Raw genomic sequence first — 17,463 nt, 5'->3', positions numbered from 1 at the left:
ACATTACTTACAAAATAATAATTACACCGGTCAACACAAATTTTGAGCCTGGGTTCTGCATATCTGATTTTTATTTCTTCCACATTACTAATTTAAAAAAAAATAGTTTTACCTGAAAAAGTATTTTGTAGCTATCCGAATGAAATTATGGATTTTAAGAAAATGTACTTATTTTTATACTTTTTTATTATATGTAAAATAAAACAAACTTTTTAAATATATTTTACTTACAAAAACAAGTTTAAAACAAACAAGTAATGTAACAGAATATAGAAAAGAGTTATAAATTAATATTTTTAATATTTCTTCTGTGACTGTATGGACTTTCTCGTATTAGCCCCCAAAATATAATCCCCCATTATACTCTTATTGTATTGCCCCTGGTAACGATGTTCAAAGTCCATCTAATTTGAAAAACAAATACTTTGAAGTGGAAAACAAAATGAAAAACGTTCACCATGCTCTTCCGATTAGGCACCCATGTTATCTTTAAATTGGTCCAAGTGAGCATGTCACATATGTATTATTGTAGTGATCATTGTAAAAGGGAAAAAACACAAGTTTAAAAAAAAAAAAAAAGGTTTTGCTTATTTTTCAATATAGAGAACCAGAAAATAGTCATTCAAATAAAGACTCAAAAAAACAATATTTTTTTTTTGTTGAGCAATGTTATTAAATCTACTTAGCAATGACAACAGATGTTGTGCTCCAGATGCAGTGGTAAGGGCTTATGTTTAGTGGAGTGACCATTAGAGAGAAAGCATGGTGTCAAACATTTGATAAATATATAGTAAATACTGCTACTGCATGCAAAATGAACAACAATAATGAACTGTAAAACAGTCCTGGCGGAAACGCAAACATACACAAAAGGGCCGGCACTGAAGACAACCCCATCTCAGCGGGCACTCAGCATTTCAAGGGATGCTGGACATGTCCCTGTAGCATTAATTTGCTAATTTATAAAGCAGGTCCAATGCATACTTACAGGATTAAACAACAGAAAACATGTCATTAAGGTAATTTAACCAAACTTGATGTAATAAGTTTGCATTGTAGTTTAATGATAAATATGAGACTTTTCTATGACATTTGTCAGAAGAGTCCCCCAGAGTTTAGTGTGACAGACCTGCAGTATTGCGCGTCTTTCTCACTGCGACATCTGAAATGACATGATACTTAAAACATGTTTATTAAAGTCACCCTGTTTAATCCCTAAACACATGAAATCATGAATATATTTCCTCTTATATCTCCTGTACAGATGCATGACCCCACCTATAGGTCACAAAACACCAGCAGCCTGGCGCAGACTTGTCCTTTCCTTCATCATCAATATTCACAGGCATCTTAAATTTCATTTGTTCTGTGTCATCAACAAAACTGCCCTGATATCAGTATCACTACCCTTTGTCCGTACTAATGTTGTACACATTTTATCAATAAACATCATGTACTCAGATGTGCAATTCCACCTGGAAAAAAGCTAAATATTTGTATGTGTCAATATAAAAAGCCGGCTTTAAGGTGTGATGTTATTGCCTAAAACCAATGCTTATTAATAGGAAGTGTACTACTTGGTAAATAATGCAATACATACGAGTAAAGGAAAATCTGCAATGTTTGCTACTCCGTCAATAATGTAACTGTTGCCAGGACATAATAAGCTACATTGTGCTATCAAAATAAAGCCCACTTTAGAACAATGAATTCTGTGTTCGGCTCTTCATAAACTGGTTTATCAAGAAATATAAGTCAGATTATATACTGTATATATGCCTCCCTGTGTTGGAGCTAATATACAGTATGAAGTGATGAGATTGTGTAATCGTTTCGCCTGTATAAGTAGATTCTTAAAACAAAGGTTGAAATTTTTGAGCAACACATACACAGTTAATCAGTGTTGGAAACAATGTACTAAGCCATGGGGAGAGACAAAGTACCAATCAACCAACTCATAATGGTCCTTTAAACAAAGTCTGTGACATGGAAGTTTGGAGCTGGTTGGCTGATACTTTATCTCCGTCAACTCACCAAGGCCCCTAAATATTTAACTTCACCCCACTCAGGTTTTGCAATCAGTGCTGCACCATGGGCATGATAAAAAGGAGAGCAATAAACAACCAGCCAATCAGCTCCTAGCTGTTCTTTTTCAAACCCAGACTGTACCATAACAGTTAGGAGCTGATTGGCTGCTTGTTTCTCACTGTCCACGTTATCACTTTTTGAAGCTTAATACATCTGGCCCTAATACATTTATATGTAAAAGTACAAATACTGTTTTGTGCGTCTTAAGATGCACCATGGAACCTTGCACCAGCCCTATGGCAGGTGCAGCTTCTCCATCCAAATGACCTGCTATTATCAATAAATATTTCTGCATCTCTGTACACAAACACCCCTGCAACACTCCCATAACATGGACCATCTCCATGCATCTGAGTAACTGAATCACTGCCCAGGAACACCCAGTATGAAAACATTTCACACCATGTGGCTAATTTATGTGGATGGGAGTTCTATTTCAGATGGGATGTTGCTATGGGCAACCAATCAGAAGCTACTTATTATTTAGCACCTTCTAGAATATAATCAATAGAATCTGATTGGTTTCCCAAAGCAACATCCCATCTCAATAGAACTCAGATCTTAGTAAATAAACCACAATGCGTCTACAATGCGCCTTAATCACAGTTCTGACTACAGACGCGATGCATGTGCAGTGTGACATAGAACCATATGGCGAATGTAAAGAAAAGCTCGGAGCTGTCACCCACATCACCACTGTGTCTGGCTCACAGGTCTATGTGCTACTATTGATTGAGTGATAAGGTTACAAGAGGTTCGCTCACCCGATCATTCGCAATACACCTGCTTATTACACTTGCAACCACTTCTAATTTCTATAAAACCCTCTTATGCTTCAATCGGGTATGGATCGTTGAATAGACAGCAGGACGGTCGACAAGCATTAGGTCGACATGCAGGAAGGTCTACAGGGTCATTAGGTCAACACAAGCATTAGGTCGACATGGGGAAGGTCGACAAGTCAAAAGGTCAACATAGGGTTTTTTTCCTTTTTTTTTTTTCCTGAATTTCTACACAGTTGACATGGACACTGATACGTACCACTGCATCGCCTCTCATGGCTCGCTGCACTCGCCATGCTTGGGGCATGGTGCCTCGCTACGCTCGGCACACTATTTTAATCTCCCACCATGCCCTAGTGGATGGTAGGGCATGAAATAATGCCTGTCAGCTCAAAGGAAATTAGAAAAACCCCATGTCGACCTTTTCACTGTCAACCTTCCCAAGTCGACCTAACGACCCTGTCGACCTTCCTGCATGTTGACCTTAATGCATGTCCATCATGCTGTAGACCTAGTGACCGTATCCCCTTCAATCTTCCTTGTAATTCTTGTTATGATATATATAAAAGTGAGTGTATCATTCTACAAAAGCGTAAAATACAGCTGTAAAAGCAACGCTTACAAACATAATTGTATAGATATTTATACATATATTGCACATACAGTATCTATGCATGAATGGTTTGTTCTGCACAGATACCTCTAGGTAAATATACTTTTCAGTTGCCAGAAGGAAGTCCCTGCCAGTATTTGCATAGAACCCCTGCTGATCCTCTTATTGTGCCCTGAGACTCTGCATGTTCTGTGTATCTGTATCACAAGCTGAGTTTGGTGACTGCTCACATCTCAAGATAAATGCTATGGAGCCCGTATTTGGGGCTGTCTGTATGTCCATCCTGGTCATAGGTAGGTGCCACGTTGTACTCTTAGTTAAATATAAATATTTGCTAATGGAAGAACAAGTGGGAACTGCTCAATGTGTTCACAGAATATAGTTTTTTTTACACCTCTCTCTCTCTTATATCTAGATAGATATATATATATATATATATATATATATATATGTATATGTATATGTAGATAGATATCACACCTTCTCGTTTGAACAGTTCCTTTGCTTTGTTTATTATGGAATTTTATCAGATTGTAATATATTTCTGCTGGTTATCTTTTTAAACAGACTTATTCTATTAATGTAACTGTGTGGACATGACACCTGCTGTAAAACTAGTTACACCCGCATTAATTTAGTGGTTTCACTTTTACATATTTATTCTGTGTTTTGCAAATGTCACATAGGTTTAACACAGTTTGTGTCTGATGACTTGTAATGTAAACGCCATTTTATCTTTTGGAACTTTTTTTTTTTTTTAATGGTCTTGCATTGTATGGAACACATGTTGTTTATACACTTGTCTGTAACAGTAAAGCGATAGTATGTTGACTGTTCTGTGAAAACACCTTTTCCTGCACATCTGTGTGAAAGAGGAAGCAGCAGATGCCGGTCTCGAAGTCCTGACAAAGCAATTAGGCAGAACATGTCTACAATAAAGACCCTGATGCATCCATGCTGTATTAAAAATAATGGTACTTGTGTAGAATCACGGCTCCCACGATGGGCATCGTATACGGAAAAATCGCATCGCATGAGATCGCATGCGATCTCATGCGATGCGATGTCATTTTTCACTGAAATTATGGACATGAGTTGAAATCATGTAAAATGCACCCCAAATGCCATTTTTCACATTGTACCACCCCCACTATCAACGGCAACCCGAAGCGTGGCTAGCGCAGCCTACGACCTTTTCATACCCCCACTATCCACGTCGGCGTGGAGTTGAGAATAGAATGTGTGGCGAGCATGAAGCGTGGTGAGCGGACACAGATACCTGTGAAGCCCGCGAGGGGACACGGATACCTGTGAAGGTATCCGCGTCCGCTCGCCACGCTTCGGGCTCGGTGGCTTGCCACACTTTCTATTCTCAACTCCACGCCGACGTGGATAGTGGGGGTATGAAAAGGTCGTAGGACGCGTACCGCCGCCGCTCGCCACGCTTCGGGTTGACGTTGATAGTGGGGGTGGTACAGTGTGAAAAATGACATTTGGGGTGCATTTTACATGATTTCAACTCATGTCCATAATTTCAGTGAAAAATGACATCGCATCGCATCAGATCGCATGCGATCGCATGCGATTTTTAACAAAAATGCATAAAAACACGGTAAAATCGCATCGCATGCCTCTACATATGGCATGCGATGGCATACGATGGGAGCCGTGATTGTACACAAGTACCAAAATAATACAATACGGCATACACTTGGGTCCCACTATGAAATATGTTACACAGGAAAGAAAAAGTGGTTTCCTCAATATAAAGGCCAAAATAATAGTATATCCTGAAATTGTTGTGTAATTTATATTCACGTATCATGCACATTTGCATGATGACCTAATCATGTTTGTTACACCTAACGTGCACTGCAAACACCCCAGTTCCCACTGCGTGTGCAGTGCCCATTAGGTCAGTGAAAAGATGAGCATAAGTATTGGTAGCGGAATGAAACGGAGCAGAGAGCAGGCTGGGGATGGGGCTGCCATAACTACTATATATTCTATATGTATATTTAATTATTTTTGGTTGTGCAGTTGTACTGATATATGCACACTTTATCCCCCCATTGCAAAAGTCATGGTCAAAAGGTCAACATGATTTTTTTTTTTAAATTTTGGGACTTTTTAATATTCCACCATCCATGTCGTCATGGAGGGAGAATATAATAGTGTGCCTATCATAGCGAGGCACCATGCCTGAAGCATGGCGAGCGTGAGCGAGGAATGCAAGGGTACGCGTTACACTAATTGAGGGTTCATATTGATAATGACACCCAAAAAAACCTTTTGACCCTGTTGAACCAGTCGACCTATTGCATGTGGACCTACTGTCTAGATAGACATGTAGACCTATCAATCAACAACCAATACTACAAACTGCCTGCAACTAAAGGATGCATCACCCTTGTAAGCAATGTAAGCCTTAGCAATGTAGGAACAGACATTGGGCCTAATTCAGCATGGATCGCTAACTTTCAGAATTCACAGCAGCTGCCTGTGACATCTCGCAGCAGTTACACCACCACACACCCCCACACGTTTAGGGCACCTCTGCGGGTCCATTCACATAAAATGCTGCATTGATACCCCCATCGCGCCGTCACAGCCCCATGGCGTCAGGATCTGAATCGGCCCCTTATACAAAACAAACACATTGGTGTTACCAGCAGATGAGCGACAGGTTTGGACGGCTTTCCATAGCGTGCTGCTATGGAGAACTGTCCAGCCTTGAGAAAAATAAAACTAAATGCTAAAACGGGCAAAAATCGCTCAGTGTTTATGTACTGAGAGATTTTCAAACCAGCGATTTTCCAAATTATCGCTGTCCATACACGCTGGGCAAAATCACCCAATGTGTATGGACCTTTAGACTGTTCTATAATGTTATGAAAAGTAAATAAGTTTGCAAAATTTGGTATCTTATTATTTTCATACTTATTTTTTAATGTATTTGCAGATCATGTAAGTGCAGTGTCGTTTGAAATCACAGGTACATTTTATTCTTTTTTTATCATTTATGCATGGACTGTAAAGTATTCATAATACCAAGAGGATTTTTAACTGTTCAAATTAAAATAAAGATTTATACTGAAAGCATTTTAGTACAACTACATTATTTGTTGCTGTATTGTATATATTTGAATAGGTTTGGGAGACTATAAATTGGTAGTATCTGATACAAATCATATTGTCTAGTAAGTATATTTATCTTCATAGCAATAGTAATAGTCTTTAAAAAGTTTTTTTTGTACAAACAATGGCGGATACTCTGTTTAGAAGTAAAAAGTTAAATATACCTCACAACTAGCCAATATGACATTGTCTTTCAGATTGATAAACTGGAATAGTTTACAGATAAATACCATATATACTCAAGTAATACTTTTTCAGAACATTTTTTATGCTGAAAAAGCCCCCTCTCGGCTTATACTCGAGTGAGGGTCCCACTTGAGTCAATAAGTTTTCCAAGTTTTTTGTTGTGAAATTAGGTGCCTCGGCTTATATTCGGGTCGACTTATACTCGAGTATATACGGTATATAGATATTACAACCTAATTATACGGAAAGTCCTTCACATTTTGATATGCACTAATAATACAGAATCATTTTTTTTTATATAGTAATTTCTTCCATTAACACTCTGGGTGACATTCTATGGGATGAGATAAATGCGCGTTTTTTTTATCGCACCACTTCGCCCTTTTTCAAATCGCAAGATTGGCCCGTTTTTCGCATATTTAATGAGATGCGAAAAACGGGCCAAATAGTGCGAATAGGTGCGAGGTGGTGCAATGTCTTTAGTCCTAAAAATGTGCGATTTTCATGTCTGAAATTCGCACGTTTGCAGGAAAGCGCAAATAAAAAAAAAAAACGAGCGCGGGGTCCCCCGCCAGAGCATGACCAGCCCCGGGCTCATTGAGCCGGTGCTGGTGACATAAAATCAGGGTCCCCGACAAATAGGGGTCCCCTTGATTTAATGAAACCAGCACCAGGCTCAAGGTCCGGCGCTGGTTCCCAAAATACGGGGGACAAAATGACTAGGGGTCCCCCGTATTTTAAGAACCAGCACCGGACCCAACCAGCCAGCAGGGTAATGCCACAGCCGGGGGACACTTATTATATAAGGTCCCGCGGCCAAAGCATTATCCCCGTGGCTGGTCAGCATGGGCAGGGGTCCTGGGGAAGTGGGGACCCCCCCAATGAAGGGGTCCCCCCCCCCTCCAGGACTTACCAGCCCATGCTGAAAGTCCGGGGCTGTCCCCGATGCCCCTGGGCGGTGGGCATCGGGCTGATGTAAAGTCTAAAAAAAAGATCAACTATTGTCTTATGCTGAAGAACTATGAGTCCCAGCAAGCCTACCCCGCATGCTGGGACTTGGAGAACCACAAGTCCCAGCATGCGGGGCATTAAAGGGCCCGCTGGTACTTGTAGTTCCATAGTACAAGAAATAGTTAAATAAAACACACTGACACCCTGAAAAATAAAAGTTTAATACATACACAGCCCACACACACTGATACTTACCTACCTTGAGCCCGTAGGTGAACGACATCAGCATCCAGGATCCGATGAAATCCACAGGGGTACCTGAGGAAGGAAATCCTACTCACCTGGTCCCCGGCGACGACATCGGCATCCTCTCCGGCAGACGCGCTGCTCCCGGCTGCTGTGGTACCCGCTCTCGGACTGGAGAGGCGAAGAGATTTTCATCTTCCGCGCCTTTCCTCCGGATGATTCTTTTGGCCGCCTAGCGGCCAATCAGGAGCCGACTTTCTCGGCTCCTGATTGGCCGCTAGACGGCCAATGGAATCATTCTGAGAAGAGGCGCGGAAGATGAAACATCTCTGCGCCTCTTCAGTCCGAGAGCGGGTACCACAGCAGCCGGGAGCAGCGCGTCTGCCGGAGAGGATGCCGATGTCGTCGCCGGGGACCAGGTGAGTAGGATTTCCTTCCTCAGGTACCCCTGTGGACTTCATCGGATCCTGGACCCCGGACCAGCCCCGGAACCAGGACCAAGGCCCCGGAACCGGACTCTTCAGCCCTGGAGCCCCGGAACCCCAGGACCAGCCCCGGAACACCAGGACCAGCCCCGGAACACCAGGACCAAGGCCCCGGAACCGGACTCTTCTGCCCTGGAGCACCGGAGCCCGGACCCAGGAACCGACCTACGGGCTCAAGGTAGGTAAGTATCAGTGTGTGTGGGCTGTGTATGTATTAAACTTTTATTTTTCAGGGTGTCAGTGTGTTTTATTTAACTATTTCTTGTACTATGGAACTACAAGTAACAGCGGGCCCTTTAATGCCCCGCATGCTGGGACTTGTGGTTCTCCAAGTCCCAGCATGCGGGGTAGGCTTGCTGGGACTCATAGTTCTTCAGCATAAGACAATAGTTGATCTTCTTTTTTTTAGACTTTACATCAGCCCGATGCCCACCGCCCAGGGGCATCGGGGACAGCCCCGAACTTTCAGCATGGGCTGGTAAGTCCTGGAGGGGGGGGACCCCTTCATTGGGGGGGTCCCCACTTCCCCAGGACCCCTGCCCATGCTGACCAGCCATGGGGATAATGCTTTGGCCGCGGGACCTTATATAATAAGTGTCCCCCGGCTGTGGCATTACCCTGCTGGCTGGTTGGGTCAGGTGCTGGTTCTTAAAATATGGGGGACCCCTAGTCATTTTGTCCCCCGTATTTTGGGAACCAGCGCCGGACCTTGAGCCTGGTGCTGGTTTCATTAAATCAAGGGGACCCCTATTTGTCAGGGACCCTGATTTTATGTCACCAGCACCGGCTCAATGAGCCCGGGGCTGGTTATGCTCTGGCGGGGGACCCCGCGCTCGTTTTTTTTTTTATTTTAACTGTTTATTTTTTTTTTTACACCAGAAACCTGCACAGAACATTGCGATCTGTGCAGGGTTCTGGCTAATTCGCCCATCAGAACCTGGTCTGATTTTTGGGCGAATTATAGACACACTTTATACAAATCGCATACCATTAAATATGCGATTTGTATACTTTTCCATGTGAAAACATCTGGATGCTATGTGCTGCGAAAAGCAGCCATCGCATTTCCAGTGTGTCCAACTTGTTGGCAAAAATCGCACTTTTTTCACATTTTCAAAGATCATTAAATATGCGAAAATGGAAAAAAATGCGATTTCGGCCGTTTTTGCGAAAAAATTCGCAAAAGTCTATTTATCTCACCCCATAGAATGTCACCCATTATACGTAAAAAAAAAAACACATAGCTGCTTACATTATATTCACATTGGGATAAAAAACTTTCCAGAATTCTTTTAGTTTTTTTTATAAATAAAGGTAATGGCTGGTCACATGTTTTGATACAAATGCAATACTTTGTTTTGTTCATAATCGGTTGTTTGACAAAAAAAAATTAAACAAATTTTCTGCACATAATTAATGATAAGGTACTTGTTTCCTAGCACGGCGCCCATCGGGTCCCATCGCATACCTTAACTTAAGGTATGCGATGGGACCCGACGGACCCGATTTCTGGCTTTTTTTGTGGTCTCCCGACAAATGTAAAATCGGGTCCATCGCATGCCACCCCACGATGAATGCTAACCCGAAGCGTGGCAAGCTTTTCATACCCCCACTATCCCCGTCGGCGTGGAGTTGATTTTATATAGTGTGGCGAACGCAACGAGCCACGGAGCCTGAAGCGTGGCGAGCCCCGCGTAATACGTCTGAAGTAATGCGCGTCCGCTCGCCACGCTTCGGCCACTATATAATATCAACTCCACGCCGACGTGGATAGTGGGGGTATGAGAAGGTCGGAGGACGCGTACCGCCGCCGCTCACCACGCTTCGGGTTGACGTTGGTCGTGGCGTTGCGTTAACAATGGGGGGGGGGGGCATACAATGAAAAATGGAGTCAGGGGGGCATTTAACATTGGGGCTAATGTAAAATCGGGTCTCAGGGACCATTTAACATTGGTTCCAATGTAAAAAATCGGGTCGGTCGGGTCAATCGCATCGCATCGCATGCAATGCGATTGACCCGATTTTTGCAACCCGATTGCATACAATTAAAATCGGTGGCGCCATGCTAGGAAACAAGCACCAATAATAATAATCAAAAATACAGTTTTCAATACACATAGGGCCTTATTCTGCTTGACATGGTAAGCTGCAAAGATCGTAGCTTACCGAGTGCCAGAGAGGCTGCCCTGCCGAATAACCGACCCCCCCTTTCCCCTCGCAACCATGGATACATCCCCGAAGACACATCCCTGTGCATGATGCTGCTGCAGGAGAAATCATTCAATGGTCGCTGACCATCGAATGGTTTCTCCTACCTATGTGACGTCAGCTGTCCATCCCACGGCAGGCATCGGCCCACTCACGTAGCAGTGGAAATGCCCAGCGTTTTCATGTGGATGCCCATAAAATGCTGATCTTTCCCATGGCCCAACACCACCACCTGCCCAACCCTCCACACTGCAAACGGCCCGGCGAGTGAGTAACTCGCCGCGGCCAATCGCAGTTTGCATTGGCAGGGGCTGAACTCGGGCCACTGCGTGTGATCCGGGATCGGCCCCATAGTATGTAACTGATTGCAAGCAGGGCCGGATAAAAGGTTCAAGATGCCCTAGGCTAATACACATGTATATCCCCTCTAATGCTGCTAGGCATACGTGTATGGGCTCTCAGAGACTCACCATTTATACTGCCCATGTGTTTGTAACAATTGTAAAGCGCAACAGAATATGCTGCACTATATAAGAAACTGTAAATAAATAATAAATAAATAAGGTTATACAACTGGCATGTAGGATCTAATGCTTGTGGCGTGTGAAGGACACTTTGGGGGTATTCAATCCGGGATTCCAACTCAGAACGTCCCGACAGTCGGAATCCCAGGCCGTTTTCGGTTCTTCCGACAGTAACTCGGCAGCCGTGGTGTCTGAAAGTCTTGGATTGGCAAAAACGCGGCTGTTTCCAACAATACAGTGTGGCAGATCTGTAGCAGACGAGTCCTGGTCGGGATTGAATACCTTAATTGCCGATATTTACACTGTCGGAAATATCCTCAGACATTGAATATCCCCTTTGGCTTTAGGCCGCCCAGCTGGTGTTTTAGCACAATATACATAAAGTTATGGTTCCATCAGTAAGTTACATTGGCACAGCACTCTGGCAGTCACCTTCATAACTTAGTACATCAGGCCTTCCTTGGCTGTCAGCTGGAAGGTGACACCCGCCCCACACCCCCCACCCCACCCTCTGCCAAATCCTAGGGCCCTAGGCTGCAGACTAATCAGCTTATTGGTTAATCAGCCACTGAGTGAGCGTTTTCCGTTAAAAGTCAATTGGCTTTAACCCCTTCACTGGTAATCCTGGCAATTTTCTGGGCTCAGCCCCAGATTGTCACGGTCTCCCCCTCCTAACGTCACACACACGGCCAGGTTTCTGGGCGCAGGGCAAGACAGTGGCTGATCTAGAGCACAGCAGCGCTGCCCGGCCTCGGACACTCAGCTGTGTTTTTTTTTAGGGAGCTCTCTAAAAAAAAAAAAAAAACCTGCCATGTGAGTGTGCTCCCTAAAAAAAAAAAAAACATCACATCACTGACCACAAATCCACACTCTCTATAAACCCTTTTTCTTTGTTATAAGCTCCTGAAACATAATTTCATGCATTTGTGAAAAGCAATATTAGTTTTTTGTTTTATATGGAAATTTGGATTTAATTATGAGGGCAGTATTCAATGAGGTTGTTCACGATTTGCATCAAATCTGCTTAGGATTCACTGCACATTCGCAGGGTTCCAGAGGGCTGGAGCATTCGCTGCCACCCTCTCATCCTATTCAATGCCTCAGGGGCTCTCTGCCCCTGACGGCAATTTTTAACCCCTAAGGTGAATGCCGCAGGAAGCTGGGGGATGGTGGCAGGCAGGGAGATGAAAGCTTCCCTACCTGTGCCGGAATGTGTGGCAGGGGAGGAGGGCTCCTGGGGACACAAGCAGCACAAGTTGCCCCCCAGGAGAGCTGGCAGGGGTGTGGTAGAGGGAGCCGCTGCACTGGTCCCGCTCATGCATAAGTAATGACGTGGCCATTGTGCATTGAATATTTAATGATAGGCACCCCGCCCCCTGCTGGCGAATGTGTAAAAAATATAAATAAATAAATATATATATATATATATATATATATATATATATATATATATATATATATATATATATATATATATATATATATCAGCACAAACAAGGAGCGGCACTCGGCGGGCTTGGTGCAGAAATCTTTTATATCACATAAAAAGTGTCCAACGTTTCGGAGCCAACATGCTCCTTTTTCAAGGTGCTTCGGAGCATGTTGGCTCCGAAACGTTGGACACTTTTTATGTGATATAAAAGATTTCTGCACCAAGCCCGCCGAGTGCGATGTTTGTATATAGTAAGTAGAAAAGTCTGTACTTGAATCCAAAGAGAACACAGTCCACTTCTTAAAAACTCCAAAAATATTTATTCAGAAAAAACATGAAAAACTTCAATAAAAAATAAACAATAAAAAATGGCCTCCACATAAAAAGGACACAAAAAAAGGTAAAAAATGTTCCTCACAAAGCAAAGTCACTGCACCATCTAGGTAAGGGAGATCCTGGATATAGCAGCCAGAGACGTGCAGGCAATCTCTGGGGCTCCGTTTTCTTTTCCCATTTTACAGCCAGGGATTAAAACTGCTGAGAGGAGTCAGGAACACTAGGCAGAAGGAGAGATCAGTGATTGCAAAGTGATTGCTCTGCAAAGTGGCAGAGCAATCGCTGAAATTTAACATCAATCTCCCAAAAGGGTGCTATCCAGGAAGATTACAGTGGCAGTGTGTCGACCTGTGTCACCCCTAAAACTGAAGGATAAGAGGGTCCCTACCAGTGACCAACAGCGAAAGGGTGAGAGTGTCTTTATTACCTCTATTTCTGTGCCCCAGGCCGTTGAAAAGGTCTCTTCAGACTGTGCCCAAAAAACTCATAGGGAATACCCGGGGTTAACATCATTTTCCATGAGATTGATTTTGGACATAGAGAAGTGACCTAGGAAAGGTCTGGTTTGCTATATCCAGGATCTCCCTTACCTAGATGGTGCAGTGACTTTGCTTTGTGAGGAACATTTTTTACCTTTTTTTTGTGTCCTTTTTATGTGGAAGCCATATATATACAGATTTTTTTTACACAAAAAAATAAAACCCTTTATTTTAAAATATCACATTCCATTTCACCTTATAAAGATGTTGAATGCAAAATGGTGAATCATGGCGAAAATCATGCTGAAAGCAGTTCTCCATCCTAGCATTGAATGCACTCTCGGCGAATCACAGTGAAAACCCCATTGAAATACACCAGCAAATTGCAGCGGGCATGAAACTGAGAACTGGCCGGCATTCACTGTTCGCTTTTGGGTGAATCAGATTTTCAGTGAAAGATTCACTGCAGGGAGTGAAAACTGCCCGATTTACCCCCCCCCCCCCCAAAAAAAAACAAAAAAACGGGGAGCCTAAGACTGAAATTCAATTGCAGAGATATGTGGCTGTTCGCATCACTTGGAATTATGCAAGCCTCGCTGTTTTAGTGGCCGCGCATGCCTTTACCCGTCTCTACAAATCCTAGCGAGGGGGAAATGGCATGTGCAGGGGGTCAGTTGAATACTGACCCTGCGTGCTGTGACAGCGATCAGTCGGCACTGCTCGCTGCCACAGCAAGCAAAAATAATTGGGCAGTATTCAATGAGGCCAATTTGCCATGTTTCATGCTATTTTTCGCTTTGGAAGGTGATTTTTTTGTGTCAAAAAGTGAATCACATCCTATTCAACGTGCACTTTTCACATCTGCGAACAGTGAATGACAGACAATTTGCCGTCTGATAGTCTCCGCAATTCGCTGTGGTTTTTCAATGGGGTTTTCAATGTGATTCGCCGTGAGTGTATTCAATGAGAAGATGGCGAATTGCTTTCTAAGTGATTTTTGCCGTGTGTCACCGTGTAGCAATTGCCATCTTTTCATGGTAAAGTGGAATGTGAACTTTTAAAATAATGTTTTTTTGTTTGTTTTTTATTTGGTGTAAAAAAAATCAGGAATTTTATTATCTGAAGGGGCATGCTATTTTTTTTTACAGCACATGAATATATATTTAATTAAAAAAAATATATATATTTTTTGTTTTACACATAACAGCCAGCAGGGGGCCGAGAGCCGCTCATTACATATTCATATATTCACTGCTCCCGATCATTACATATGCACGATCGGGAGCAGTTCTAGCGGCTCCTACCCGGTCCCCTGCTGGCTCTCCCGGGGAGCCCACCTCCCCCCACATACATTCTGGGGCAGGCAGGGAGACTTCCATCTCCCTGCCTGCCGCCGTCTCCCGGTGGCGGTTAAGATTCGCCGTCAGGGGCAGCGAGCCCCTGCGGCATTGAATACGGGGACAGGGAGGGCTGGCAGCGAAGGCTCCAGCCCTCCGGAACACGGCAACTGTGCAGCAAATCCTAAACAGGATTTGCTGCACAGCGCGATTTTGCTCATTGAATACTGCCCATTGAATACACCCCATTGTGTACAGTGCCACTTGGATATAGATAACTATAACATTACCCCGCATTTGACTGCTCTATTGTCCTTTGGGGTTGATGTATCAATAAATAAACCGTTGCCAATAATGGTCACAATAGTTATCCAATACTGCGTCTTTGGATGGCGCACTTGGATAGCAGATGAATGCAAAAGGGTGTATTTCCTTCCTAAGTATATGGGGATTTGTGATGGTCTAAGAACACTATCTATAATTTGAAATCCTCTTAGGTTGTTAAAACTACCTATATCCTGAATAGTAATGAAGTTAAGTGGGGAAGTTGTTATGTCTGTTTATTCTATAATACATTTGGAAAAGAGAAGATGTTGGCCCTTAAATAAACACACTTTTGTATCCTAGCAACAATTCATCAAGTAAATAACAAAAGTAGGCCATGACATTGAGCATATTTTTGGGTTAATGCAAATATATTTATATAATAGCAAACGTACTTATATATTAAATTGTGTTTGCAGATCACGGAAAGTGTGCAATGATACAAAGTGCTGACAGCTCAGGTAAATAGTAATTTGCTTACTATTACCTTTATATATATATATATATATATATATATATATATATATATATATATATATATATATATATATATATATAGTCCAGGAATCCACACACAAGGTGTAGGAAGGAGAGCACTCTCCAATCACAAATATAATTTTGTGAAAATCCAAATAAGTTAAACAATGAAATAAAGAGACATCACAATCCTTGGAGGTAAAGGTGATATATTAGTATGACAGCCCCGACGTTTCGGTCCAAATCAAGGACCATTATCAAGGAGCCTAAGGCATACAGAAAACATTGGTCATATACACATTAACAGTGCAGCAGAAATGTGCATGGTTACAGCAAAGTAAAGATAATAGCTTACATTGTCATCAAAGTATTCAGGTAGTCAGCGATGAGGTAATCTCTGCCATGTAGGACAGGACAAAGTCAGCTACCTAGTGAGTGCAGTCCGGGTCCCGCTATATATACCCACAGGAAGGGGTTAAAGAGCAAGGAAATCGCGCCATAATAGCCTGCGTGTCAGGCTGTTGGAGCGCAAGGAGATTTCCGGAAATACCGGAAGTCAAGTGGTCGGTGGAACGCACTTGACACGCACAGCTTCCGGGTTGCCGGGCGCTGTGTAATAGTAATGGGAGTACGGAGCAGTAGGAGAAAGTGCCGCGCTGGAGTGAAATAGTTACACAATGTCAATGAATGATCAAGGGTCAATCAGGACCCACTTAGGAGACAGATAGTCATAAGGGCTTTAAAGGGATCGCGCATGCCAGGGTAAATAGCGAGAGCCGGTATTGCCAGAAGCAGGAGAGTGCTGGAGAGGCAGATGGAAGAGATAGTAGTTTCTAATGGTAATGAGGGGCCAGAACGAGTGCCAGAGAGCACTGTGTGAAAGTATGGCGAGCAACAGAGCAAAAAATGGGTGAAGATTAAATAAATATATATCATAAGTGTCCGGGGGTGCTAAAGGTGAGAGAGATAAAGGTGTGAAATTTATTCAGAAAATAAGCAGAAGGAGAAGGCAAAGTGCATAAGGGAGTGCATTGAGGTATATAACAGAGATGGCAGATATTTTTACAGAACTGAATATTTACAGGGTATTGGTTGCACATATAAATAGGTGTGACTACACATGTACAGGTGATAAAGACAATTTACACTGTGGATACAGAGCATACATAAGGATAAGTTTAAGCATATATATATCTATATTGGTCCAATGGGATAAACAATATCTGCTGTTCTCTAGATACTGATGTGAACACTGTTTATCCCATTGGACCAATATAGATATATATATGCTTAAACTTATCCTTATGTATGCTCTGTATCCACAGTGTAAATTGTCTTTATCACCTGTACATGTGTAGTCACACCTATTTATATGTGCAACCAATACCCTGTAAATATTCAGTTCTGTAAAAATATCTGCCATCTCTGTTATATACCTCAATGCACTCCCTTATGCACTTTGCCTTCTCCTTCTGCTTATTTTCTGAATAAATTTCACACCTTTATCTCTCTCACCTTTAGCACCCCCGGACACTTATGATATATATTTATTTAATCTTCACCCATTTTTTGCTCTGTTGCTCGCCATACTTTCACACAGTGCTCTCTGGCACTCGTTCTGGCCCCTCATTACCATTAGAAACTACTATCTCTTCCATCTGCCTCTCCAGCACTCTCCTGCTTCTGGCATTACCGGCTCTCGCTATTTACCCTGGCATGCGCGATCCCTTTAAAGCCCTTATGACTATCTGTCTCCTAAGTGGGTCCTGATTGACCCTTGATCATTCATTGACATTGTGTAACTATTTCACTCCAGCGCGGCACTTTCTCCTACTGCTCCGTACTCCCATTACTATT

At 42.8% G+C, this 17,463-nt stretch overlaps 1 protein-coding gene across 2 annotated transcripts in view; it reads left to right on the top strand.

Moving 5' to 3' along the window:
- The first annotated feature begins 3,650 nt into the window (after positions 1 to 3,650).
- The window catches only part of CD79B (CD79b molecule), a 39,008-nt gene continuing 25,195 nt past the window's right edge, over positions 3,651 to 17,463 (top strand). Inside the window, exons 1-3 of one of the 2 annotated variants that reach the window (XM_083146940.1) lie at positions 3,651 to 3,776; positions 6,446 to 6,478; positions 15,549 to 15,590. In XM_083146940.1, the coding sequence (XP_083003066.1) occupies positions 3,668 to 3,776; positions 6,446 to 6,478; positions 15,549 to 15,590 (184 nt within the window). In that variant the 5' untranslated portion in view covers positions 3,651 to 3,667. The remainder of the gene's footprint in view (positions 3,777 to 6,445; positions 6,479 to 15,548; positions 15,591 to 17,463) is intronic. The other variant, XM_083146941.1, reaches the window with a different exon arrangement.

Source organism: Crinia signifera, chromosome 6 (assembly GCF_055691185.1).
Source record: "Crinia signifera chromosome 6, ASM5569118v1, whole genome shotgun sequence".
Taxonomy (NCBI): domain Eukaryota; kingdom Metazoa; phylum Chordata; class Amphibia; order Anura; family Myobatrachidae; genus Crinia; species Crinia signifera.
The sequence above is the reverse complement of the archived record's forward strand: the minus strand, read 5'-3'. Positions and strand labels throughout refer to the sequence as shown.